Raw genomic sequence first — 27741 nt, 5'->3', positions numbered from 1 at the left:
TTCTTTAAGCAAATATAGGCTCGTTCTTCCCTCATGAATCATTCAACCCACCTTAAATTAATTCTGTGTAGCTATGTGTAGTCAGTCATGCTGCCTATAAATTAATTTGGAAGAAAACAAGAAACATCAAATTATTTTGTCAAGTCAAAAAAGACTAGTGTGTGTCTACTCTGCTGCCCATAAAAAAGAACAATACTGTCACCCTGTGAATAACAATATCGAGAGGGCTTTATTTGTGTAGGTGACTAGAACAAAGTTCAGAAGAAGGCAATCCCATCCACCACCATGACCACACCTCTTACATTCCTCTTGATATTTATCTCTGCTACACACTCTGCAAACAGAAGTTTGCTTGAGTGTGCATACATGGATATCTGGATCATCACAACTGAGGTCCATGACAAAGATGGCACTTTTCATATCAGTTAGGTTACACAGCAAATAATTAAGTTGTTCAGCGCTGTTCTACATTTCTTTCTTTTTGGTAATGCTGCTATAATTTTTATTTGTACTGTAGCAATGTCTGAAGTCTGCTTTTCTCAGTTAAAATGTTCACTTAAGTCAAATAGGAGCTCTGTTCATTTTTTCTCACGACGAACTTTGTCCCTTAACTCTTCACCTCATGTTGAATTTGGTTAGTCTTCAGCACTTGGTCTTTTCACCCTGTCCTTTGTAAAAGTGTGTGTGTTTTCATCCCCTTCCCCTCTCTTGAGAAGGCCCTACTATTTTAGTTGCTATTTGCTTATGAGAGCTCTGGAATGGGTGTGCTGTCATGTTTGTTTACTTGGGATTTTATTATTTCTTAGTTGGGGGCTGTGTGAAAATAATTTACCATGATTCATTGTTCATTAATTGGTCTTAGTTGTTTCTCTTTTATTTATCTATTAAAAATTGTACTCCACCTTTCCAGGAGCTCAAAGTTTCTTCCATATGAAATTTAACAACACAAGAATAACAACTGCAGCATTTCTGACAAAAAATTTACAAATCTGAAATGCTTCCCTATCAAACAAACTCTGTTTCAAATCAACTTTAGCAAAAGTCTTCTGAATAAAATTGTCTCACAAACCCACCTAAAAGCCAACAAAGATGTCCCTTAGTACACATCCTCCGGTCAGTTGCTGGATAAGGCAAGAGAGGGAACAATCTGGTTCATACCAGGGATGCAGTCCTTCAGGTATCAGTTCCCAAGTCATGAGGTGTTTTACAAGTAGACATGAGCACTTTGAACTGAACCCAGAAGCTTACAGTAGCATGGCTTAGCATTGTCAGATTAGCTGAGTCTACAAAAGAAGCCATATTCTGATTTAGATGTAACTGGGAAAAGGCAGTCTTGTCATGGCATCAGTGGCACTCAAAAACAATGACAGATCTAAAAGGACCCTAAGACTTTTCATATGATCAGCTAGATGTAACCTGACACTGTCTAAAATAGGCAAGTTTTATCCCTTCCAGCACATCATCTTTTCCAGCCAGCATCATCTCTGTTTTGTCTGGATTCATTTTCAGGATAGCAATGGCCATCAGCATATTTCTGAAACCCAGACCTCTGGATGGTCTCTGACAGTGGTGTGACACAAACAGCACAGAACCCTGGGGGCCACAACCATGTACAGTTTCTTTGACTGCAATCAGATAATTAAAACTAAAATCACTGGAACACAGTTTCTGGGATACTCAGTTTTGTTTCCAGACAGTGTAAGAAGATGGAATGGATGCTGCTATCACACTGCTGATAGATCTAAAAGATCAATAAGAATGATACAGATCAGTAAGAACAGATACAAACTGTATCCATTTGTAGATGGTGATCATCCCCCATTGTGACCAAAGTTGTCCCCAAACCAGACCTAAATCAAATTGAAATGAGTCAGTAGCAGAAATGTGATTCAGGTACCCCTGGAGTTGCTCTGCTTTCACCCTCTCAATCACCTTGCCCCCAAAACGTAAATTTTAAACTTGTGTATAATTAATTGTCTGATCCTTCCTTTAGCATGGCAATTTTTTCCAGAATGGCTTGATAACTGCCTCTTTCATGGCTTTTGGAAAATGGCCTTCAATCAGCTATATATTTCAATATCCAGGAGGGGAGAAGGTTCATGTTGAAACTGGAAGTCTTTACAACCCCAAGGATGCTCTCCTCACTGGTCAGAAAGAGCAGCCTGAAATTATTCATACATTCTTGACAAGAGGATACTGCTAATGACTGGAATGTGGGGAGAATATCTTCAGTTCCAGACCAATGTACGACATCACTTCCAGTGCAAAAGCAGGAATGATGTCATCATCACATCAGAGTGATGCTGTAGGATTCACTGTAAACTCTAAGGCTAAACTGCAAAAACTTTTATTTTTGTTCTGGAAGTGATGTCATGTGACAGCATGATACCCAAGAACCCTTTCCAACCCCCCCCCAGCGCCTGTCAAGAGCATTGGAGAACAGGTAGCCCAGGCTGGAAGGTGTCCCACTATAGCTAGGTAATTAGTATTCAGAAGCAGAATGAATGGGGGGGTAATGAAGATATTATACCTTATAGCTGAGTGATACCACTTTCCTTGAAACAGAAAAGTCACTTCAAATTTACTTACCCCCACCTTCCTTTGCAGAAGCAATCCCATGTAATGCATATAACAAATTACACACTGCGCAGAATTACTTCTGTATTTTTTAAACTGTTCCCTTCTAGAATCATAGAATCATAGGGTTGGAAGGGACCTCAAGGGTCATCTAGTCCAACCCCCCGCACAATGCAAGAAATACACAACTACCTCCTCTTCTAGTAACATCTAGATGTATTCAATAAATTATCCACATATTTAATATATATATATTGCAATTCACCAAACTGGAGAACATTTTGTTATCTTTGTGTACAGTGCAATTCTCCATATATGTTATATACCTGCTTCCATTACACATCTGAAACAGAACTTTCCTGAGAAAGGAAAACAGCTGTCAAAAGACCAAGAAGTATGAAAAGCAGAAATTAAGCCAACCATGTTTTTCTTTGCTTTTTATTGCTTCAAGGAGCAAAATGCTGAACAGTAGAAAAAGGAACCCAAAGTGGCAATTTACATCCCTTGCTTAAGTGGTTTAATAAGCTTCAGTATTTTGCAGGATTTCAGCTGGTGCCCAGTGGTCAGGCAACAAAGGATCGTGATGAAATGCTTTGTAAACGGCTTCTTCATGTAGAGAAGTTTCTCTGGGTGCAGCTATCAGGCTTCTGGAAAACATTTTATAGCACACACTCTGAATTAAGAAATAAAAAGAATAAAATTATCAGTAACATTAATTTCATTTTTCACCCCAAAGAATTTCCCAAATGACACCATTTCAAACTATGTAGTAATCATGAATATAATGTGAAATTGAAACCTAAGGTCAAAGAGAGAAGGGGGGGCTGTGGCAGATTTATAACTGCCACCAAAAATGGCAGCCCCAAGTCTCCTCTTCGCCCCTCCCTAAGCACATTGTATTTTCTATTTAGTAAACATAACAAGGTGATGTATTGTCGAAGGCTTTCACGGCCGGAGAACGATGGTTGTTGTGGGTTTTCCGGGCTGTATTGCCGTGGTCTTGGCATTGTAGTTCCTGACGTTTCGCCAGCAGCTGTGAAGATGCCAGCCACAGCTGCTGGCGAAACGTCAGGAACTACAATGCCAAGACCACGGCAATACAGCCCGGAAAACCCACAACAACCATCATAACAAGGTGAGCTAGAGGGAGAGGCTGGTTGCTGCTTTAAGCATATCTAGTTTCAGAATGAAATTTTTAAGCTCACATATCTACAATGTTAATATGGGGTTCATCAGTAAAAGAATCCTAGAACAATATGAGAGACTTGCACAAGAGCATCCTGTGTTCTGTGATAAAGTAAGATTGGTGGGTAATGGCCCGTTTTGCATATTACACTGCCAGAAGCCCAGATTTACTATGAAGGCTGCTTTCTTCTTTGGGGGAACATCCATGTGACATCATGGTCTAATCATGCTGCAGTTGACCTTTCCCTGTCCTCTGTATACTCTTCCCCAAACCTGCTTTTCTCTATTCTTTTTAGAGAAGATAGGAGTCCCAGCCAGGGATCATTTTGTAGAAAAACAGCTGGAGGAACTTACTAGCATAACTCATTAGCACATCTCATTAGCATATGCCTCACCCCTTGACATCACCAGAAATGTGTCATTAGCACAACTGATTTGCATATGCCAACCTCCTGACATCACCTATCCTGGTTGTTTTGGACCCAATCCTGGCCACTCAGGGCAGAAATTGGGCCCAAAATGGCAAAAAGGGGCTGAAAATGGCCGAAAAGGGGCCCAAAATGGTTAGGATCAGGCCGCTGCTGAGCAGGAGAGTGATCCACCACCCATCAGAGGCCCGATCCGGGCTGTTTTGTCCCAATCCAGGATGAAACAGGCCCAAAATGGCCGAGAGTCAGGTGGGCGGGGCCACCTGACATGTGACCTCTTTGGGGAACTGCCGGAACTGTGTTCTGGCACGTTCCCCCTCAAAATGAGCCCTGGTCCCAGCATATTACCAGGCAGCCTGACCAGAAGGACAAGGAAACCAAATTGGGTGCCCTCTCTTCATTATTGGTTTCCTTCTCCTTGTTTGACTTTTAAGGTGGGGTTGATGCAGATATCTCTGCAGCAGCCATGGAGCTGAACTTTTAAAGACATGGTTCCCTTCTGCACATTATGACCTGGAAACCCTAGTTTTGCTAGTATATGGAATCAGGACCTCACGTTCAATTTCTTCTGTACAACAGAGATACTGCATAAATAAGCTAAAAACATGCTGATTTTATTTATATGGCCTTTAACTTGTCCCATGTCACAAGGTCACTGCATAACAGAAAGACTTGTAAATTCTCTAGTGCAAATTGGGGGCAATCCTGCAGAGTGCCAAGGTATAATTTGTAGAATTTTTTAGGCTCGTGCTACAAACTACTCAATTCATATAATCAGACAAGGGACATTAATGAGACACTGAAACCCAGAAATAAACCACAGATAAGGATACTAACCATCGAGAAAATCAGGTTTGAAACACCAGGGGACACCCATCACATTTGAATCAAAGCAACAGTTCTTCTGACTGCATTCTATTTCACTAATGCCTGGGTAGCCACAGTTTTCTCGTGTCTTTGCTGGAACGTTACATACTCCTTCAGCTATTTAAAACAAAGCACAACACAACAATTCTGTGAAGCAGAATATGACAAGTAAAATAACTAGCTACTTAATCATTTCATAATAACTCTGGAAATAAAATAACTTGCTATTTAATAATTTCATAATAACCCTGCTAATTAGTGAAACAAAAGCAACCCAAGTTTCAGTAACATAACACTGAAATCGTTTTAGTTCATTCACAGTCAAAGTGATAACTAGCAATTCTAACCATGTATTACTTGAATGGGCAAGCTGCATTATCATGAGACCTTTTGTACAGCCTGCATGGTCTTGTTAGAGTCTCAAAAAGGTCTTCTTTCTTTCTTTCTTTCTTTCTTTCTTTCTTTCTTTCTTTCTTTCTTTCTTTCTTTCTTTCTTTCTCTCTCTCTCTCTCTCTCTCTCTCTCTCTCTCTCTCTCTCTCTTTCTTTCTTTCTTTCTTTCTTTCTTTCGTTTGCATTACTTAAAATTGAATGTTGTGTAGTACTATCAAAAGCCTCACAGCCGGAAGGCAAATAGGAAACCATCAAGATTTCAAAATTTCCTCTCAGAATTTTACACAGACATCTTTTAATTTGATTATTTGTACTTTTATCATATAAAAATTAGCAAGTGTGATTTTTCATGGAAAGAAGATGTTGGCAACTACAGCTTTACTATTACTAATATTAAAACTTTCCCTTCTCACATTAAGTTGCATCCTCCTCAATTGCAATGCATTTTGCAATGAGTGAGGAATAACTGCTCCTCCCCTCCATCAGCATGAAACCTGAGTCCAGCTTCTTGGAGAACTACTCCATGCATACAACGTAAAGAGCAGAGTTTCTTCCTTAGGCTATACTGGGTACAACCACAACATCAGAACCAAATTCAAAACCAGGTCTATAATGACTGCATATCAGTTTTCAGACGCACATTAATCCCACTACATGTATAACATTACATAGTAAAGTGTATAGCAAAGGATATGGCTATATTTATAGTTCTCATTTTAAAACAAATTTAAAATAAATAATAATGTTAATTAAAATTTTGGTACCTTCTCCCAAATCCATATTTTCAGTTTAAGATTGTTTCTAGTCATGATAATGGTGTGCATGTCTCAAGAGCTTGAAAATATATTGGTCATTTCTGTCTGAAGCTTAGAAGTGAGGGAACTAAAGACTGGGCTTCATTCCTTTAAAGTCACAGCACTAGATAATCCTTATTTGTTGCACTATAGCATTAATGTACAACTGGATTTTTCCAGTGTGGCTAAGCAATCCAGTTAGGAATTGTTGCCTCTGTGCAACTTTCAATTATGTGTGTATGCAGACTACGTGTCACAAACCTTCTTGTTGTCACCGCACTTCAAAACTCTGATTTCTAAATTGCTGGCCAATAATGTCCCATAACTCTTCCAGATCTAGCAAGAAATTGAAGACAGAAACTTTGCCTATTCAGTACTGAAATGTGCAGTGCCATCCTAAGCAGAGTTACATCCTTCTAAGCTCATTGACATCAATGAACTTTGAAGTGTAGAACTCTGCTTAGAATGGCACTGCACATGTAGTCCAGTTCATGCTACTTGATCTTCCACAGAATTCAAGCCACAAAGAAATACTGAAAGCCTGCACTTACGCAGCAAGGCATCGGTGAGCCCAACAATTAGGACAATGGTGAAAACCCAGAGCATTTTCTTGTCCATTGCAGCCTTCAGTGCTCAACCTCTTGGAAAGACTGGGAATCTGTGAGTTTTGAATGTCCCAGAAGAGTTTTGCTTTATGTGATTCTTATTTATGTTCATTTCAAAGAACATTTGCTTAAGGTGGTACTTGTGGGCAGTCCATTCTCTTTATCACTTTTTGATTAAAATTAACATTATCAACACATAGAGCAGTGAATTGGCTAATCTTTCTGGATTTAAAAAAGTTGATTCAGATATTAAACTTTGTTAAAGGTGTGTACAGCAATGAGCTCCCAACTGCACAAAATCCCACTTACATTAAGCTCTAATTCACATATATATCCAGCATGTCCATCAACATTTGTATAGCACTTTCAAGTATTTTGTATACACTATGTAGTTATTCTTACAGCGAGAGCCATACTAAAACTCCAGCACTGGTGGTTCACTGACTCTGCTAATGTACCTGCACTACTAGTTGATATCCTTTGACCATTACAAAGAGGGGAAGTCAGAGCCAAGCTACAAGTGATGCCTAACACAGTCTGGACACTTGTCAGCTTCCCTCAAGTTTTGATGGGAAATGTAGGCATCCTGGTCTGGCAGCTGTAATGGAGAGCCAAGCTGTAAAACCAGAACGCCTACATTTCCCATCAAAACTTGAGGGAAGCTGACAAGTGTCCAACCTGTGTAAGGCGTCACTTTTGGCTTGGCTCTCAGTGGCACCTCCTCCCACCCTTGTCCACCACCACCACCACCCCGCATCAAGGGTTCCGATCCTGAACCAAATCAATTCTGTCAGCACTGATAACTCACTGGCAAAAGGCATCCCTGAGGCAAATGGGAGGCATAGCTGTGATTCCAAGTCAGACAGATTCCAGTCATTGTGATGAGTGTTCAGAAGATCAATGTCCAAATATGGCCAAGGATCCCCAAGGTTATAATTTCCCCCAAGGTTAAGTTTCCTTACTTACGAAGAAAATTTAAGGACCCTCTTGGCTTCCTTCACTCTTATAAATATTTTTAATGATAGCTATTGTTTTAGGAACCTTCCCTAAATTTCTGGAAGCTCCAGCTGTGAAGGCCAACAACCAAGATCTCTCCTATATTCTCCTCCTCTCCCTGCTGTTTTCCTTCCTGTCCTCCTTCCTCTTCATTGGCCAGTCCAGGAAGCTGGGCTGCCTCCTCCACCATGCTGCCTTTAGCAGCAGCGTCTATGTTGCTGTCCCATATTGACCAAAACCATGACAGTGTGGTGTCCTTCATGGCCACAAAGCCAGGGACCACAATGAAGAAGTGGCTGGGGGAGAGCTTGGCAAACTCCACCCTCATTTTCTGTTCAAGTATGGATCTGCACTATCTGGCCGGGAATCTTTCCCCATGTCCCAGACTCCAACTTACGTTCCCTCCTAGACTGATCACAATGCTGTGCAATGAAGGGTCTGTTGCTATTTTGCTGTATTTTATATGGCCCTTGGCTACGTGAGCTTCCTGGCTGCTGTTTTATGGTGGTTTTCCTGGCCAGGAAGCTGCTCGGTTCATTCATTGAGGTCAAAATGACCACCTTCAGCATGCTGGTCTTCTGTAATATTTAAGTGTTCTTTCTACCCACCTATCTGAGCAAGCAGGGGAATTACATGATAGCTGTGTTGGCCCTCTCCATCTTGGCCTCCAGAGCAGTGTTTGAGGTTGCATTTCCCTTCCCAAATGCTGGCTCATTGTACTGAGGCCCATTCTGAACATACTATTATGATACAAAAAGAAAGAAATGTGATTCTAATGAGCATAGTTTAGAGAACATGAGGGAAAGCATCTCCACCAATCACTTGAGTTTTTCAAAATCAACTTATATGCAACCCCCCCCCCCTCAAAACATCTCTGGCTAACTTGCATGTGTTAGACTATAGCTTAGATTTTAGCTGCCACTACTGGATGTATAAATCGATTGACTAAAGAAATGGTGGCTTCTCCTTGATATCATTGGTGGGAGATGGTCCCATGATTAATAGTAAAATAGAAAAATGTCCAGTAGCACCTTTAAGACTAACCAATTTTACTGTAGCATAAGCTTTTGAGACTCACAGTTCTCTTCGTCAGATACATGGAGAGTAAGAAGAAACTGGTCAGATATATAGGTGGAGAGGGGAGGGGGGAGTAGATGCAATCAGTAGCTTCTGATAATAGGATCAGTTTGCTTCTGATAATGAAATCAGTTACTTCTGATAATGAGATAACCATTCATAGTCTCTATTCAATCCAAGCCTGAGTCAAATTTACATATGAATTCCAATTCAGCAGCTTCCTGTTGGATTCTGTTTTTGCAAGATTTCTGTTGAACCACAGTGACATTTAAGTCCTTGATGGAATGTCCTGATAGATTGAAGTGTTCTCCTACTGGTTTCTGGACGTTGCCATTTTTAATGTCAGATTTGTGTCCATTTATTCTTTTGCGCAGAGGTTGGCTGGTTTGTCCAATGTACAGAGCATATGGACATTGTTGGCACATAAGGGCATATATCACATTGGAGGATGAACAACTGTAAGAGCCAGAGATAATGTAGTTGATGCCATTGGGTCTTGTAATTGTATTTCCTGGGTAGATATAAGGGCAGAGCTGGCGTCTCGGTCTGTTGCAGGGTCTGGTACCTGCGTTGGTGAGCCAATTCATGGTTGTAGGTGAGAAGTCATTTAAGGTTGGGGGGCTGTCTGTAGGCAAGAAGAGGTCTTCCACCCAGGGCTTGTGAGAGTGAGGCATCATTTTCCATGATGGGTTGTAGGTCACTGATGATACGTTGGATGGGTTTGAGCTGGGAACTGTAGGTGACAACCAGTGGTGTTCTGTTGTTAGTTCCTTTAGGTTTGTCCTAGAGCATGCTGTTTCTGGGTACTAGTCTGGCCCTGTCGATTTGTTTCCTCACTTCATTAGGTGGGTACTGTAGCACCAAAAATGCTTGTTGTAAATCTCTTGAGTGAGAGTCCTGATCAAGAGCATCGGAGCAGATACAATTGTAACATAAGTCTTGGCTGTAGACAATCGACCAAGTGGTATGTTTAGGGTGGTAGCTGGAGGCATGTAGATATGAGTATCGGTCGGTGGGTTTCCGGTATAAGGTGGTATTTATCTGTCCATTATGTAGTTGTACAGTGGTGTCCAGGAAGTGTACCTGTTGAGTAGAGTGGTCTCAGGCTCACACACTATGATTAATAGTGTGTGGAATAAGGAGAGAACAAGCAGGTAAAGGGAAGGGACAACAGACATTGAGAGCTATTGCACTTCCTGGCTCTTTTTCCAGCTGGGGTTTTGCTGGTGACCATATAGACAACCTGCCATGCTATAAAATCTTGATGCTTATTGCTACATCAGTCACAGAAAAAACAGCAGCCATCCAGGGTTTAATATGGATAAGAGGGCTTTCCCAGCAAATATCATTGATACTTGGTTGGGACTGGGGTTGGGGTTAAACTCTCCTGACTGTGCCTCCTGTGGTGCTTGGTGTTAGATCAGCATAAGGTGGGCAGAGAAGTGGTATCACTTGGGTGGATAGGGACTCAATCCCCCTAGCATGGTGCCTTATCCAGGATATTTCAGGTTTTGAGTCTGTGCGCCTAGACTGGGATGGGGATTGTGTTGGTATACTGACCACCCTGTCCTGCCCTGGATATCTTCTCAAGTATCAGAAGCTAAGCAGGGTCAGCCCTGGTTATTACTTGGATGGGACACATCAAGGAATCTAGGGTTACTAACAGAGGCAGGTAATGGCAAACTTCCTTTGCAGTCTCTTACCTTGAAAAACCGGGTGGGGGGGGAGGGCAGTCACCATAATTTGGCTGTGACTTGATGATAGAAATAAAAACCTGACCAACCTGATGCCCAACCATCTCCCTTTCTGAGCTGACAGAGGTGATCTCAGGGGTAATGTTGAGGACCCTTAGGCTGGTTGTCCTAAGGGACTTCAGTATTCATGCCGAGGCTGCCTTGTCAGGAGTGGCTCAGTACTTCATGGTTTCCATGACAACCATGGGCCTGTATCAGGTAATAATAGTTGCCATTCCCCCGCTAGGGTGGGGAATCTCCTAGCAGCTGCTGCCTGCCTCACTCACCTAGTTGAGGGGGGGGGCAACATAAAATGTGACGTAATGATGTTGCTGGCAGATGTGTTTTGTTCTGGAATGAAAGTTGTTGATCTGAAGATGGAGGAATTGTTGGTGGCCCTTTGTCATAGACAGATCACTATCTGCTTGGGTTTAGACTTATGGGGATACAAGACACTGCAGGGGTGGGGGATTTATTAAAATGGTTCATCTTCAGAGCCAGATGAATCCAAATGAATTTTGGACAGCTGTAGGGGATTTCACCTGATATCATTGATGCTTGGTTTGCCTTGGTTTGTGGATTTTTTGTGAATCCCTTAGTTTGTGAATTTTACCGAGCTCAGCAATAAAACTAATAATCTGGGGAGGAGCTGCGGCTCAGTGGTAGAACATCTGCTTGTAAGCAAAAGGTCGCTGGCTCAGTCCCTGACACCTCCAGTTAAAAGGATCATGTTAGACATAAAAGATCTCTTCCTGAGACCCTGAAGTAAGAACAGACAGTACTGACCATGCTTAACCAATGGTCTGACTCAATAGGAGACTGCTTCATATATACGTTTTTTGCAATGTGACATCATCAGCTTCACACTAAATGTTACAGCTGGTGTGGTTGAATGTACTTTTGGCAGAATATCATGGCATCTATTGCAATGTGTAATGAACATATTCAGAATTGCAGGTGGGTCTTTTCAGTCCAAAAGTCAATTGTATATTTGTAAGCCCTGACTTGTAGCTACTTAGTTCCCTCCCTAAAGTTAAACAAAATATTTTAGCTTGCATATACTGAAAGCAATCTTTTAGATTAAATTATATTTAAAAAGAGGCCATTGGTTTCTTGTTATTTACTCATAGTTCATTAGGAGAACTCCCTCCTGGCTACATAGAAATGATTGTAAAAGTATTCCAGTAGAAAGTCAAACTGACAGTTTTGATTCATGAGAAAAATACCAATCAAGACTAAAACTATGGTTGCACTGGTGTTTTTATTTCTTTGTTTATTTCTTTGGGGTTTTTTTAGGAAAACAAAGCAGAATCCCTGAAGATTACTCAACTGCTACGCAAAAAAAGAGTATTGCTTGCTTTTGTAAAAAAAAAAACCCAGTCCTGCAACGCTGTTCTGAAGTCAAACAGGGCTAATCAAAGACAAATATTTAAACATTTTATCCAAATTATCAATAAAAAATTGCATTTTTGTAAAAAAAATATTAGTATCATGCAGAAATGTAACAACCTCTTTCCTAGAGCATCATTTGTCTTCTAAGACATGCATAATAGTTGCCGTTCAAATTTATCACAGGATGCAAAATAAAGCAGCCAGCAGGATTTTTTAAAAAAATATCAGACTGCTCACACAGACTGCTCATCAGGTCGATTCCATACATGTTATGAATTTCATGTGAAAATGGCCTATTTTGTTTTTTTGTAGGCTAAAAGTTGAGCTTGCAATAATCAGGGAGGCTGTGGATACATCATTTATGCAGAGGCAGCAACACATACAAGGGGCACTTCTGCATGATTCCAGCACAAAGTAAGCCTTGCACATTCCTAGGGAAGATTGAATCCCTTCGCTTAAAATAGAAGTCAGTTATTCATGTGCAATACTGAAGTGTGCAACAGTTAGTAAGCTCCAGTGTTTATTGCTGCTTCTTATGAAATGTTGCCTAGAGCCGTTCTGTCTGAAAGGTGACACATTTCTAAATCTTTCCTGTGTCTGTAACACAACTGTGTGGCAATGCAGGTGCTTTCCACTGTGGTCTGAGTAAGCCTGCAGTTCTTAAATGATTGTACAACAATCACGTTTAACAATGAAACAGAAATACACACCCTGATCCAACAGTTTCTTATGAGCACAAGATGTCTGATGCACACATAGAGCTAACAAGAGCCTCTTTTTCATTACAGTGGAGGAAGCAGATCTGCTTACATATTCATATCCATGTATGAATCACCACCTCTTTTAGTTTATCTAGTTTTCCTCAGCAATTTCATCCCTTGGAAGATACCTGATCAATTTATGTCTAAAAATTAGGAAGGGGAAGATTTTGTAGCACATGAAAAACTCTGGGGTTGCATTGGAGTGGTACTCATCATCAGCCATTCCCAAGGTGATTTCTTTTGTATGTTCTCAGCCAGGTTAGATAGTTCTCATTAGGAATAGAGATTGGTTAGTTGAAAAGAACTGATTTACTCCATGAGGGGTGAAGATTATTAGCAGAGTTGCATTGTTTACAAGGAAACATGTAGGTGTGGGAGTTTGTGTGGCTGGTGTGCATGGGAGAGAGAAAACAACAATCTTACACTCAGAGCCTGGATTAAGATTTAGAAAATAAATGAGAGTTCTTTATTATAGGAACTCCATACTTGACAGGAAAGAGGAGAGATTATGCTATCTAATCTAAGGATGCCAGTGGATGACAAGTCCTGCTTCCCTGTGCAAGATGGTGAGGACAGATGGAAATTGTGACCAAGAGATGAAAATTATTATAATTATAATAATATACAATATAATGTGAAAATACAATATAATCAACAGCTAGGACAATCTCTAAGCAAAGTACAATAATGAACAGCAGGACATTCAGTGAAAGAGATACAATAGGGTATCAGAAAATTTGAAAAAAAACAAGCATAACGCTTAACACAGAGATGAAATCTTTCTGAAAGAAAGCATAACTAATTTACAAGTCATGTTTAGCAACATGGAAACTCTTGGAAATATAATGTCTTGTGTACAGATAAGGCAGAAGACACATAACACCTGCAGGGGGCAGCAAATCTGACAGTTAGATAGATAGCAGGATAAGATCCTTCTTTCCTGGTGTCATTCTTGCAGGTCTCCAGATTGGTATTCTTAGGCTACTTCCTACTTCTTTCTTGAAGTCCCTCTCTCCCCGTTCAGTGAGGTAGTTAGTATCTATTCTGTTTTTCTGCTTTCTATCAAAATTGTAGTTCCTGAATAAACTCTCTTCATTCACTCCTTAATCAGACTCAAGATCATTCCTAAGATATACCAGAGCCTACAGAAACTCCCTAGTCAGCACATGTCTACATCAGCAGAGAGTACCTAACAGAACAGTGTATAGTTTCTGTCAATGCATCGCTGTGAGCTACTTCTAACAACACAACTGTATAATCTGGGTAGAAAGCCCTCCAGAATAATTCAACTTTGCATAGTTTGCAGAAAATGAGGAGAGTGGAAGCTTTCCTGACCTCCTCAGGCAGGCCAATCCATAAAATGGGGGCTACCACAGAGAAAGGAACGTGTGCAGGCAGCTGTTCATTTTGTCCAGCTACAGGGCTGTATCTGCAGAAAACTCTGTCCAGATGAGCAAAGCCACTGTGGTGAAACATAGGGAGTGATGAGTAGAGATGGGCATGATCAGCATTACGATAGAAAAATACCCACGATAACGGCGTTCGCATGATTGGGACCCGGCGGATCGGTGCTGTCCACGGCGATTGATCCAGCGTTTTGGGGGGGCTTGATCGGGGCAATCGGTATCCGATCGGAGATCCAGTCACTCCGGCGCCAGTAATCTATTCCCCTGGCAATGGAGCCAGGGGAATGCCTGAGCTGAGTTTGCCCTCCTTCTGTCACCCTGGAAATCCGAATGGAGGCCCAGCTTGCCTTGATCAGCAGGGCTTCCTTCCAACCACGGAGCAGCAACGCACTCACCAGCTGGGAGAAGAGACCCAGGGGAGGGAGGGGGAAGGGGTGTTCTGTAGCCATGGGCACTCCAAATATTTTTTGCTTTTTAAAAAAACGGGGCTTCGTAGGAGGAATGGCTGTTTTTTTGTCTGTCACTCTCTGTTTCTAACCTGCTTTTAAAACACTGTATTTTGTGGGAAAACCTCATTCACGGCTCTGTGTGTGTGTGTTTAAAATATGCTTTTGGAAGACTGGCTGCTTGCTTTTAAAATTGGGTGGGGAGGAATGGAGGATTCTGTCCCTGCTTTTTTTAAAAAGCTGGCTGAAACATGTTGACGGGGTGTCTCTCTCTCTCTATTTGGAGAGGCAGGGATGGATTAAAAACTCCCCCCCCCTCTGTTCTAAGTGTGTGTGTGTGTGTGTGTGAACGTTCCCTCCCTGAGAGAAGGCAGCTCGTCGCTGGGTTAAAAACTTTCCCCCCCTGCTCTAAGTGTGTGTGTGTGTGCGTGTGTGTGTGAACGTCCCCTCCCTGAGGGGAGGCGGCTCATCGCTGGGTTAAAAACTCCCCCCGTGCTCTAAGTGTGTGTGTGTGTGTGTGTGAGAACGTCCGCTCCCCAAGGGGAGGCAGCTCGTCACCGCCTCCCCGTGCCCGCCGGACCCAGCGGTCGCCACCACCACCCACCTTCCCACATAGCTGGGAACAGCGAGGCACCCCTCCGCTTTGGCCTCCCCGATCCCCGATCCACGGATCGGAAACGGGAGATGATGCTGGCGCCGATCCCCGATCAGCTTGATCGGTAATTTTTTTTAGATCATGCCCACCTCTAGTGATGAGTTGTCTCAAGGAGGAAGTCCTGAGAACAGCAATTTTCACATCAAAGGATAGTCCCATGGCAGTAAAGAGCAATGGGTAAATAGATCCCTGACCTCTCTATCTTTCTAACTTTCTGGTTTGTCACCCTCTGAAACTTGGGGAAGGGACCAGGTTTGATCCCTCACTCCTCCACTTGAAGCCAGCTGGGTGACCTTGGGTCAGTCACAGCTTCCAGAGCTCTCTCAGCCCCACCCACCTCACAGCGTGTTTTGTTGGGGGGATAATAATGGCATACTTTGTAAACCACTCTGAGTGGCGGTATATAAATTGAATGTCATTGTTGTTGTTGATTATGTTATTATTGTTGTTGTTGTTATTACAGTGTTAATCTTCATCTTCCAACAAAGATCCTGTATCAGGGCTGGGATCTGACAACACCACTGTATTTATTTGAAAGAAAGACAACCCTGAATGTAATATGACCACCCCTTAAAATGTTATAAACAAAGAGATTTTTTTATTATTGGACATAATTGTAATATGTATGTGAATTTAAGAGAACCCTCCTTTTTTTGACAGCATAGCTGGAAAAAAAACTAGTCTTATATTTGAGTAAATATTGTAATATCAGATTTTGATTCAGGGATTATTGAACTGCAAGCAGGCTTAAGGTTGAGCTGGTCATCTGAATGGACATTTTTGTTCCATAGAATCCAGAAAGCAGAGGAGGCTGAACGTCTCTCTCTCACTCTCACTCTCTCTCTCTCTCTCTCTCTCACACACACACACACACACACACACACACACACAGAACCCACCCTGTTGCCTCCTAGTCACATGGAATGCTTCCCATGTGTATGCATTCTTTTGTCATTTAACTGGATTGATTTACTTTTTCATCTTTCAAATTACACATAGTGATACACATTTTGTACTAGAGATTTATTTTTAAAATAACTTTATCTGCATAAAAGGTGTTGACATCATGAGATGTATTCACATGAGACATGTCCACTGTTCCAACTAGGGTTGCCAGCCTCCAGGTAGTGGCTGGAGATCTCCCGGAATTACAACTGGTCACCAGGCCACAGAGATCAGTTCACCTGGAGAAAATGGCTACTTTTGGGGGTGGACTTTATGGAATTATGCCATGCCAAGGTCCTTTCCCTCTCCAAACCCCACTTTCTCCAGGTTTCTCCAGGTTTTAGCCCCCAGATCTCCAGGAATGTCCCAACTTGGAGCTGGCAACCCTAGTTCCAACATGATCTATGCTGGTGAAAGATTAGTCACCTTGGCCTTTGCACTGTCAGCAAACTACATCCTATTGGTTTCTTTAAAAATGAAAAGCAGCCTTGGGAGGCTGGGACTCTGATGAGTGGAGAAACAAGGGGTGGGGTGCAGGAGGGGCACTTCACTCTTTCCCTCCCTGCTGACCATATTTCTAAGACTACTGTGTACGTGGAACTCTGTGGAGTGGGAACATATTGGGAAGAGCTGCCGGAGATTTCAAAAGAAAAGTGGCTAAAAGAGAAAAGTTTATGTAATCTTCTCTTCTCCTCCCTACTCAAAAATTTAGTCTTGTGAGGCAATTTATATTTTTTTAAGGTCAGAGAGCTTTGTTCCACACATCTGCATGTAAAGTACAGCCAGTAAATAGTTCTGTTGCTTTGTGACCGTACAAGAAACTGGACAGAATCTAAAAGAGCATTAACTCCCATGAGATACAATACAGCTTGATATTGTCAAGTCTGACAGGCTCAAAAACCCGTTACAAAGAGAAAATTATCTGTCATGATCTCCAGCAAGGGAAATTCATGCTCTGTCTTTACTTCCTGCTTTCTAAAAATAAGAAACGTGCTAACTACTTACAACATGTTACAAACAATAGAAATGAAACACTAAATGTTTTGCAGTGCAACTACATGCTTTTGTTTCATAAAAATGCTTGTAGGAAAATACCACATTTTTTTCCTTTGAAGAAACTGCAGAAGAACATTTCCACTAGTTTAAAATGTTTAATGTATACATTACATTTTCAGAATTTATTTTCATCTATCATCTTTAAACATACTATATCCAAATGCCTCAGGATAGGTTTAATTAATTGCCAAAGGTAAGCATAAGTCATGCAAAGACTACATCCGTATGCTCCTCTGGATTGTCCTGTGCAAAGTCTGGGAAACTGAATACCAAACTAGACATGATTGCATCCATGGGTCTGACTCAAGGAAGATGACACCATTTAAAAGTGATTTAAAAATTCCCCAAGGAGCTAATTAAGGAACAAGCTTGCAATGGTGCAAGCTGAGGCACTCCCCCCCCATGCATTTTCAAGTGCTGAAACATCCAGGGGGAAGTGGCCAGAATGTTACAATCACTTTCAAATGGCAGCAGCATTAGGATTGCCAGGTCCCCTTTACCCTCCTGATGGGAGGGAGGAGACCTGGCACTTATCTTGAGGTTTTTTCTTCTTGTGTGCAAAGTGTGTGTGCACTCCCGGCGATGACGAGATGACATCACTTTGCACAGGGCCAATTCAGCCCAATAGGAGCAAAAATTGGACCCTGCAAAGCATGGGAGCACGCCTGCTGCCGGGCGTAATGACATCACTTCAGGAAGTGGCGTTGTTGTGTCTGCCAGGAGCATGCCAGCTGCACCCTTGCCCAGGAGGTTTCTTGCTTCCCAGGCCTATTCCCCCTGCCCCCCCCCACTGGCAAGGTAAGCACTGGAGGGGGGGCAGATGCTGGGAGCTGGGGATCTCCCACCCCCACGAGGGGATGGGATCCCTAAGCAGCATCCATGGGTCTGATTCGTGGACACAGTCATATCTTGCTGCTGTGGCTGTATGGTTGCGAACCTCTAGAATGGAGAGTGATCAGTTGAAATTCTCATGGAATTTAAACTGATCTCCAGATTACAGGGACCAGTTCCCCTGGAGAAAATGGCAGTTTTGGAGGATGGACTCTATGGTATCACATCCAAACTACCCTCTCTCCTCCCCAGACACTGTCCTTCCCAGGCTCTGTTCCAAATTTCCAGCAATTTTCAGTTAAGGAAACAACACAGACACATCTTCTCCAGCACCTGAGACTCAATCTATACTGGGCTCCAGTGTTTTTTAGCTTACGTCAGGATATAGTCATGGATACCCAGAGTCAAAAGTTGGCCCTGGAACACAGATTTGGCCCTGGAACACTGCTTTTTAAAAAAAATATTTATTGTGCAGCATAAAATGCTCAGTGAAGCAGGATATTCATAATAGTGTATCCAGGTATATAGAAATGTTGTGTTGTTGCCATGCAAGACTATAAAACAAGCACTGTCCTATGAATTTCCTCACTCATTCATCCATTCAGTTATAGAAGTGTAATAGACAGTGAGCATAATTTAAAAATCACAGAATAGTGCAGTCCTAAGCAGCATTACACCCTTCTAAACCCATTGACATCAGTGGACTTAGAATGATATGCCTTTTCAGTTTTAGAAAGAAGTACCAATCTGCTGAATAACATGTGGAACAGAAAACAGCAAAAGCTTGATGTTTAAACTGTTGCAGAAGGGAAATTGCTGTTCTGATCTTTGAGGTAGATCATTGCAAAGAGTCAGAGAGCAATAGCTAGCAATTTGATTTGTGCACACGTTGTCCTTTTGTTGTTAGCAAATATTGACTGTGTTAAATTGTGCTGAAGTGCTGACATCCTTTGTATTGTGTGACCCTTCTTCTTCATTTAAAATACTTTAGTACCACATATCTGAAATCATGAGCACCCAGGATCTAACAGCATTGTGGTATCAGAAGCATGAAGGGAGCATCTTCCTTACTCTGGAATCTGCGTGGGATCTTCCTTTACCCTCTCAGCATGCAAGGGATGGGAGAGATAAAAGAGAAGGATTCTTGGCATATAGGGATGCTTATTGCTTAGAACTGGGTGAAGACATCAAGAAAAGGTGAATATGCTTCAAAATGATATAGAATGTATCACTAAGGATTAATAGAGGTCAATTCATCCAGGCTTTTGTTAGCAAATGCAAAAGGTGCAAAAGGATGAAAGTTGATTGTTATAAAATATTTCCAGCAGTTGGTTCAAGTGATGCTAACTTCTTCTCTTCCATTCTTCTCTCTATAAATAAAAATCAAGCATGTACCTTTTGAGACACAAAAATATTGCTTCTCAATGAGAAAATAAAATGATTTATGATGAAAGCAATTTTGAAATCTGGACTTTGGGAAGAATGTGCCACAGAATTAAAAGATGTCTGTTCTGGTACCCCCTCCCTCAATCAAAGTGAGGGGGGAAGGGGTCGGGGTTTGCTGCTGCCAATGGATGGGAAGGTCAGTCAACCTGACCAGTATGTCCTCGCACATTGCTTGGAGAGGGTGGGGCAAGGAAGGCCACTTAAAGGACTAGTGTTTACTTCCAACTGTGTGCCTTTTGAGACATAAAAAGATCATTGCTTCTCAAGGAGAAAATAAAATAATTCAGTGTGGAATTTGGAAAGAACGTCCCACAGAATCAAAAGAAGATGCTAACATGCATCCTGTGATTCCTGAACCAAATGTGGTTTTTAAGTCAATACTTAGGATTGGTGGAGAAACAAGAACAGCTGCGCATACAGATGCTTCTGGAATATCTGGATTTGCCATCCAGCTTACGGCTGGAGCTAGAATTGTGTAAAGGTGCCACTTGTATGCACTGGCACCCATGACGTGCCTATATGTGAACACCTCCATTCTTAAGATTGCAGCAGAGCTGTTTTGAGCTACCACCGACATGAAAATATAAGTTTCTTTGAAAGCATTGGCTCAAGAAAGTGCTGTTAACATCATGGTCATCAGAACGTTCACATAAACATGTGAAGGTGTCAATTCACACAAAAAGGACTGTCAGCTAAGCCCAATGGTCTCACATGCCCCCAAGATTCTCACATTAGCAACTGCATTCTGAAGAACAACTAATGACAATGGTCACTGATTGCTATTTACCAATCTATCTATCCACTCATCTATCAAGTTACCGTTGTGTGAGTGTATATGGTTTAATTGCTTTGAACTTTGGAAAATCAATGTAAAAATGTTTTAAATAAATAAATTATAGGCAATATTGTGGGAATGATGCAGCCATTGGAAACTAGTTGGATCAATCTGGCAATATTTTATGGAAGGGCTAAAAACATAAGGGGACTCTGGGGATGGCTGATTATTCTTTCTAATCAAAGTTGTATTCCTTTATTCAGATGGTGCCTCTCTAAAGTTAACCATGCACTACTTTTATGCTGGCAAGATCCTTGCCTGGTTTCATTTCTGTTCCATAAATACAATACTTCTTGTATGTTCCCTTAACTGGATGCCATATCAAACAGTCACGCCCGGGCCCTGCTGGCACAGCAGGCATTTCAACATGACAAGCTCTCCTACTGCTTTGCATTTCCTAGATATGTGAAATGTCACCATGGAACAAGCCTTCCATGATACATGCAGTTGTTGCCTCTGAGAACACAACTGGGAAATCATTAAATATTATCTTCTATGTAAAATCACACAGGAAATGCTTAAACACAGTCCTGCAAATCTTATCTAATTTCCAACTATCTTATCTGTGGACAAATAAGAAAATGTTAGGGTGTTGCCAGGGTAGCAAACTTGCCACAGTTCAGTTCAGTTGAGTTCAGCTTCAGCACTGACTGTGCTATATCAAAGTTGTACTTGTTTTCCTTTTTAAGCTGCCCCCTGGAATGGAGGGACCACAGTTCTTTTTTTCCTTAATAAACACACAATTTAGACAATTGTTCTCAGGTCAACTCTACTCAATAGGTAGCACAAGATGAAGCAGCAGAATGTCTGGGGATCCAAGCAGCCACTTCCCCTTCATTCTATACAAGTAAAAGGAGCTAAAATCTCTTACTCCATGCATCTATAATAAGGCAAACAAGGAAAAGGGGCTGCAATTCAGAAAATCATTGAGGAGGAAGCATAATTCCCCTACTCTGTGCTGCATGCAATAAGGAACACTGGGGAAGAGAGATGGAAAACAAACCTCCATGTGTTCGTGTATCCAGTCTAGGAATGAGGTGGTGCGACTGTAGACCCCTGGTTTATTTTCTTCTGCACAGCCAACCCCAAAACTGGTAGTTCCTACCAACTTCCAAGTATGCATAACTTCGCATACCAGTGGTCCCCCACTATCTCCCTGAAATATGCAACGAAAAAGACCATTTGTCAATGCCTCAAAAGAAAAAAAATGGAACTGTCGCTCACCATATTTGAGCAACAACTCATTTATGTGCAAAGACATTAACAAGACAAGGAACAATGTAGCTTTTTGCAACAGTTCAAGTGCATCATGTAGTAAGCATTTATTAAATCATGTTGGTAAGCACTTATTAAAGAAGTTGAAGCATTTATAAATGATACAGCAAATTCAAATAGGCCTTTTTTCCTATGCTTTGTAACCTCAAGATGCTGTAAAGTGAGAAAAAGTCAAAATGTGATTGCTGATCCCCTTTGTGGAATTCTTTGCCTTTATTTTGACCACCTTTTTTATAGTTGTGTAATATCCTGCCTCACGATGTCATTTCTCCCATAGCATTTAAATGAGCTAGTGGTACCTCATTTTTGCTGCAGTATACTCTTCCTCTGTGGTGCCTTTCATCCTGTTTCCTCCACTCTTTCAATGGCTCTGTCTAAGGGCCAAACTATACAATACACCCAACACATGCTGGGTTATGGGTGTGCAACTGGACTTGAATTCAGATGTACACTGAACTCACCTTTGAAAGTGCTTGCCTGATCAGCTCTGTGAGGGATCATTGCAAGGGAGGAGAAGGAGCTTTCAGTTTTCTTTCCTACTCTGCATTTACCAGCAGAAAAGGAGGGGGGCTTTTCACTCCGTTTCTCAGGCTTCACAGGCCTAGGAAGGATATGTGGAGCCAGTGAAAACTGGAAGTTCCTCCTCCCCTGTAATGCTCCCTTGTTGCGCCAAGTGAACAAGCACTTTTAAAGGTGACCTCTCCCAATGTATGACCAAATGCAAGTCCAGTCACACACTCTTTACTAAGCACATGTCAGGCATATGCTGTAGCTTGGCCTTACCAGAAGTAGTTCCTTCACATTCCAGAACAACACGTTCCTCCTTGTTCTACTAGCCTGTACAAAAAACCACCTCCATTATTCTCATCTATCCAAATAGATTTTTTTTTACTTTATAATGAACAGAACCGTGTATGTGTGCCATCAAGTTGCAACTGACTTATGGTAACCCTAGAAAGGAGCTTTCAAGACAATTGCAGAGCAGAGGTGGTTTGCCATTGCCTTCCTCTGCTGAAAATAATTAGGTTAATACTGTTACTTTGAAGAGGAAAAACAGTAAGTTGCATCCACACCTTTCATGAGCAGAATGAATCTACAAAGCGTCCTTCCCCACCTTCCTCTTCCATATACAGTCCCCTGAACTTCCTGAAAAGTCACTCCAAAGGGTAAGGAGATGCTCAGAAACAGTTCAGATGTTCCTGTGAATTCTTCCTTTTTTCTGCAGTTCTGCAGCACTGTTCCTGAATAGATTTGCCATCTGCTGCTTATTTTTTTAAAACCTGTTCCTTATTTATTTAACTGCAACATGTGAATTTAATATGTTGCAAGGGCCATATTTTCTAATAAAATACTATGAATAGTATGAAACATGAAATACATTGTTTTCCTACAATCTTGTAATGTATTCCTTTTTTGCAGGTGTAGGGATGTACATCAAGAAAAAAAAAGGTTATAATTTTGGATCTGGGCTTTTTTCCTGTGATTGCTTATTTCCAGATAGGACATTACCACCCATATGATTTTTTAGGTTTGAATCATTATTTTCAATGGGAAATCTATTGGAGTGTTCAGGGCAGCTGTTCTTAAAGATAATGGCACCAAATTTGCACAGAATATATCCTCTGTGACAGACTGCACTTTTTTAAAAGCCTGGGGGTGTTGTACAAGCAGCTGAAGGACTGTTAAGGGTTAATTCCTCACAGATACAGAGTGCTTTGAGTGACAAGCTACTCCAAGGAATCTGATTGGGTTGGAAAGAGGATGGTCTGTTTTCAGCCCTTTATGAGAGGAATAGAATGTGAAGTGTTGGGAGACAGAGTCCTAACTGAGAGCAGTTTAACACTGACAGGAGAACTGGGGGAAAGTTAGCAAGGAAGTTTGGGAAGTATGTGCAGACTCCCATTCAGACCAAAGAAAGGGGATAAATGTTTTAAGAAGAGGAAGCTTCTTAAGATGTTCTAAGAAGAGTAGCTCTGAAGATTGAAGAGATCCCTGGTTGAAAGTGGTTGGAAACTACCATTGGCAACCTTAAGATTCAGTTAAAAACTGAAGGAATCACTGGTATTTGAAGAGAAAGTGTTTGGGGTACTAGACAGTGAATACCAGCATTCTTAAACTCAAAAGAGAAAGAGAATACTAAAAGAAAGTGTACTAGAGTGTTTGGAGAAAACACAGGAACAAAAGCTTCTAAACAGAAGAATTTAAGTATCTGTGAAGAGCATAAGAACTAAAGTTTGCACATGTTTTGTTTTTTTCTCAGAGATTTGTATGTTGAACTACCTCAGAAATTTTCAACCCCTGATTTCACCTGACCTTTCCTGTCTAAAATAAATAAAATAGTTACTTTTGACATTTAAACATGCCTTTGGTGCCATTTCTGCTGTTTAAAGACAAGAGGGAAAGAGGAGGAGGGAATATCATATCCTCCCTTTAATCTAAAGATCTCCGAAGCTTCAAGCAAATTAGAAGTTCAAACTTACATATCCCCAAAGTATCCCCTTGGGTGCAGGCATACTTCGCTCCACTGTTCCTATTGAGGGGAAATGGTGCTAGCCACCAGCATTTTAAAAAAAAAAACCTTGTCTGTATTCATTCTTTTTCATACTCTTACAGTGACTGATGATAACATTTTTTAATCTTTCTGCTGAAATCTCTGCTTTTGTCATCCTTCCTTGTTGTGACCTGTTTGATTCCTTTCACAGAGTGAGGAATACTTCCTTTGCAGAACCTCCCCCCGCCCCATCATGTCCCATACCATCCTGCAGGTCTGCCATTATTCCCTATGGGAAACTTTAAGGACGAGGGCCAGAGAGACTGTTTTTCAGCCAATTAACACCAAAATTGCAGCTGAGCTAGTGCTTTCAGTCCACTCAAGAACCCCCAAGTTTCAAGAGAATTTGACAAGGAGTCCAATTCTAGGACCCTTGAACAAAGTGCCCCCAGCCATAGTACTTGCAAAGAACAAAAGTGCTCTGCCCCCACAAAGGAGGAAAGAAAGGAGAACTGTGGCTCTCTGCAGCTGGAAGTGATTGGTGATTGGCTGAGTGAACTCTATATTCCTCCATTGCAAGGATCCAGTTGGAAGAGATAAATGCTGTTTCCTGGGAAATCAGAGGAATAAAAAACACAAGCACCTGTTATAGCTGGCTAGCAGCACCCAAAGGCAAAAACAACATGGATTGTTTAAGGAGGGGGATACCTAAGGATCCTGAATTTGTATTACCTTTCCAGGAAATCACTGTAACAACTCAAAACAGTGATTTCTGTGTATATGCTCAACTCAGGAACTTCATAATGTGGAAACCCCTATTCAAGTTGCAACCCCGTTCATGAAGGTCTGCCCAGTTCTCCAGGGTAGTTTTTGCATGGTTCAGGGGGCTACAATGGGAAGAAATAAAGATGGCTTCTGTGATCTCACTGTTTACAACCCATTGTACCTGTCCATCCCTTTAGGCCTATTTTGTCTCATTATTCTAGCTCTCCAAAGCAAAGAAGATTCAAACTTCATCCAGAAAAAGGAATCATAGAAACAAATTTCATTGCTTTTATTGACTTTCTTTCAGATATTCAGTCTTTCCCTTTTCAGGGCTTATTATGATGAGATTGTCAGTCCACAGCAGCTGAAGGGTACATTTTCAAACTCACCAATTCATCCTAACAGCAAAAGCTCCCAAAGCTGTTTTTCAATGGCACAGCAAAAACTTTTCTGGAACTAACCCTTCAGGTGATAGAGGGTAGCCTGTGAATGCCTTGCCACAGGCTGCTGTGACTACATTAGCATTACCTGACTTTTCTCTCACAGCCACCACAAACTGAGAATAGATCCTCAGTCAGAGTAAAGCTGGTATAGTCACTGAAATGTGACAGATTTTCTGAAACATGTTGTTACATATGGTTCCTCTTAGTTTGCTCTAAATCTAATTAATGCACTTTAGGCAATGGTCATTAAGCAATGTTCCTACCTGGCAGGAATCTACACCACCTTTTAAATAACCTGCACAGAGCATTGAAGATGTTACAATTCCTCCATAAACCTCTCGATGGTTGCACACCTTGTTAGAAATCAAAGGGACACCAGCATAATTCATAGTTTCTGAAGTGTCACCTGGTTCAAAATAAATTACACGTTAATAAAAATATTGCTTCTTAGAAAGCAACTCTGTATACTAGCAGATGCAATTTATGGAGTCTCCCCCCTCCCCGATTCATATATATTTTTTAATCACAGAAACTTAACACTATAGAAAATTCTTCGGTGTGGATGAGCAATTAACTTCATACAACATATTTAAAAAATTAAGACATTCTCTGCAAGAGTATTTATGGGGTGCAATTTGGAGCTGCTAGTTATGTTTTCCAACTCTCTGAGCATCCAGTCTTTTAGGTTACAAGTGGAAACATGGACAGCCTGCCTGAAGAGTTCAGGAAAGTTCCCACTCTCCTGGCTTTCTGTAAACAACACAAAACTGAATTATTCAACAAGGCTTTTGACTCAGAAAGGAAGTGGTCTCAGAGAGGGATAGGGATCAGTAGAAGGATAGAGAACAAAGACTTTACTACTATGTGCTGTCTGTTGCTTTGGAAATGATCCTACTGGGTAGTTCTATGTTGCTTAATGTGTCAGTCTTAGAATTGCTTATGCTCTGTTTCAGTTCTCCTTCTTTGGAGGTTTTTAAGCAGAGGCTAGATGGTCATCTGACTTCTGATTCTGTGAACCTAGGCAGATCATGAGAGGGAGGGCAGGAAGGGTTACACCGGGGCTTAGTTCTCATGGCCCCTTACATGCTCAGGGTAATGACAATCATCACCTTGGGGTCAGGTAGCAATTTCCCCCAGGCCAGTTTAGCTAGGGATCCTGATGGTGTTTTTCCATCGTCTGAGCATGGAGCGGGGGGTGGGGGGTGGCACTGGGTGTTTAGGGGGGGAGTTGTGAATTTCCTGCATTGTGCAGGGGGTTGGACTAGGTGACCCTGGAAGTCCCTTCCAACTCTATGATTCTATGATTTCTTCAACTCCGTATTGGATTTCTGCTAAATCTTTGCAAAGTTTCATTTATATATCCTATTTTAATGTTTATTGAAATGTTCCTGAAACTGACTGTACTGACTCACACTGCATAATCTACCTTGAGTCTCAGTGAGAAAGGCAGATTATAAATAAATAAATACATACATAAATAAATAAATAAATTTCCCACTACTACCACAATTTGAGGGTAAGGAGGGATGGCCCTGTATAAACATCAATTAATAAGTATGTTTCTGTGTTCTGAGGAAATCTTTCAATTTGTAAATGAATTTTAGTTAGGGTTGCTAGACAGCCAGTGGGAGGGTATGAGGGTGGGGGCAACAACGGCTGTGTCACTTCTGGGGAAAACCTGGAGGTGACGTATGGTAGCTTTAGGAATTGCCAGAAATTCTATGACAAAACTATAGAGCTTCCAGATATTCCTAGAGCTACTATATGTTACTTCTGGATTTCCCCCAGAAGTGATACAGCAACACAGCTGACAACATGTTTTTAAAAAATCTCCCATCACCGTTCTGAGTGGTGGCAGACAACTACTGATGCTGGCAGGAGGTCTCCCACAGCAGGATGCCTGGAAGTCCTGTTTTTGTAAATATGAGTTGACTTTTCACAATTGACAAATTTTCAGTTAGTAAAAAAGACAACATTCATTTGAAAGGCTAAGATACATACCTCCTTCTTCTGTAGCTCCCCATCCTGATATCCAACACATTTTCCCTTCTGGAAAATGTTCTCCAAAATTAGGAAGACAAATTGGCTCTACGAACCCTGTGTTAAAACAAAAACCTGCTATCCAAACTAGCAGTTCATAGTTATGATGATATGCATATGTACTAACAAAATGTACTAACATAGTGTATATTTATGATACTTAAATTCATATTTCCTCTAAAGAGTTCACTGCAGCTTATATGTGGTGCCAAAGAGGTCTACCATAGGCAACACACAGGGTGGTATCACATGCTGAATATTTTGATTGCATGCTGACAAACCATAGAGAGAAGCTATGGGC

The 27741-nt window shown here is 41.4% G+C and overlaps 1 protein-coding gene across 1 annotated transcript in view; it reads right to left on the bottom strand.

Moving 5' to 3' along the window:
• Window positions 1-17151: 17151 nt before the first annotated feature.
• TMPRSS3 (transmembrane serine protease 3) overlaps window positions 17152-27741 on the bottom strand; it is a 32234-nt gene continuing 21644 nt past the window's right edge. The window contains 4 exon segments of the mRNA XM_054974403.1: window positions 17152-17229; window positions 21430-21582; window positions 25664-25806; window positions 27402-27497. Of these exon segments, the coding sequence (XP_054830378.1) occupies window positions 17152-17229; window positions 21430-21582; window positions 25664-25806; window positions 27402-27497 (470 nt within the window).

Source organism: Eublepharis macularius, chromosome 3 (assembly GCF_028583425.1).
Source record: "Eublepharis macularius isolate TG4126 chromosome 3, MPM_Emac_v1.0, whole genome shotgun sequence".
NCBI lineage: Eukaryota > Metazoa > Chordata > Lepidosauria > Squamata > Eublepharidae > Eublepharis > Eublepharis macularius.
The sequence above is the reverse complement of the archived record's forward strand: the minus strand, read 5'-3'. Positions and strand labels throughout refer to the sequence as shown.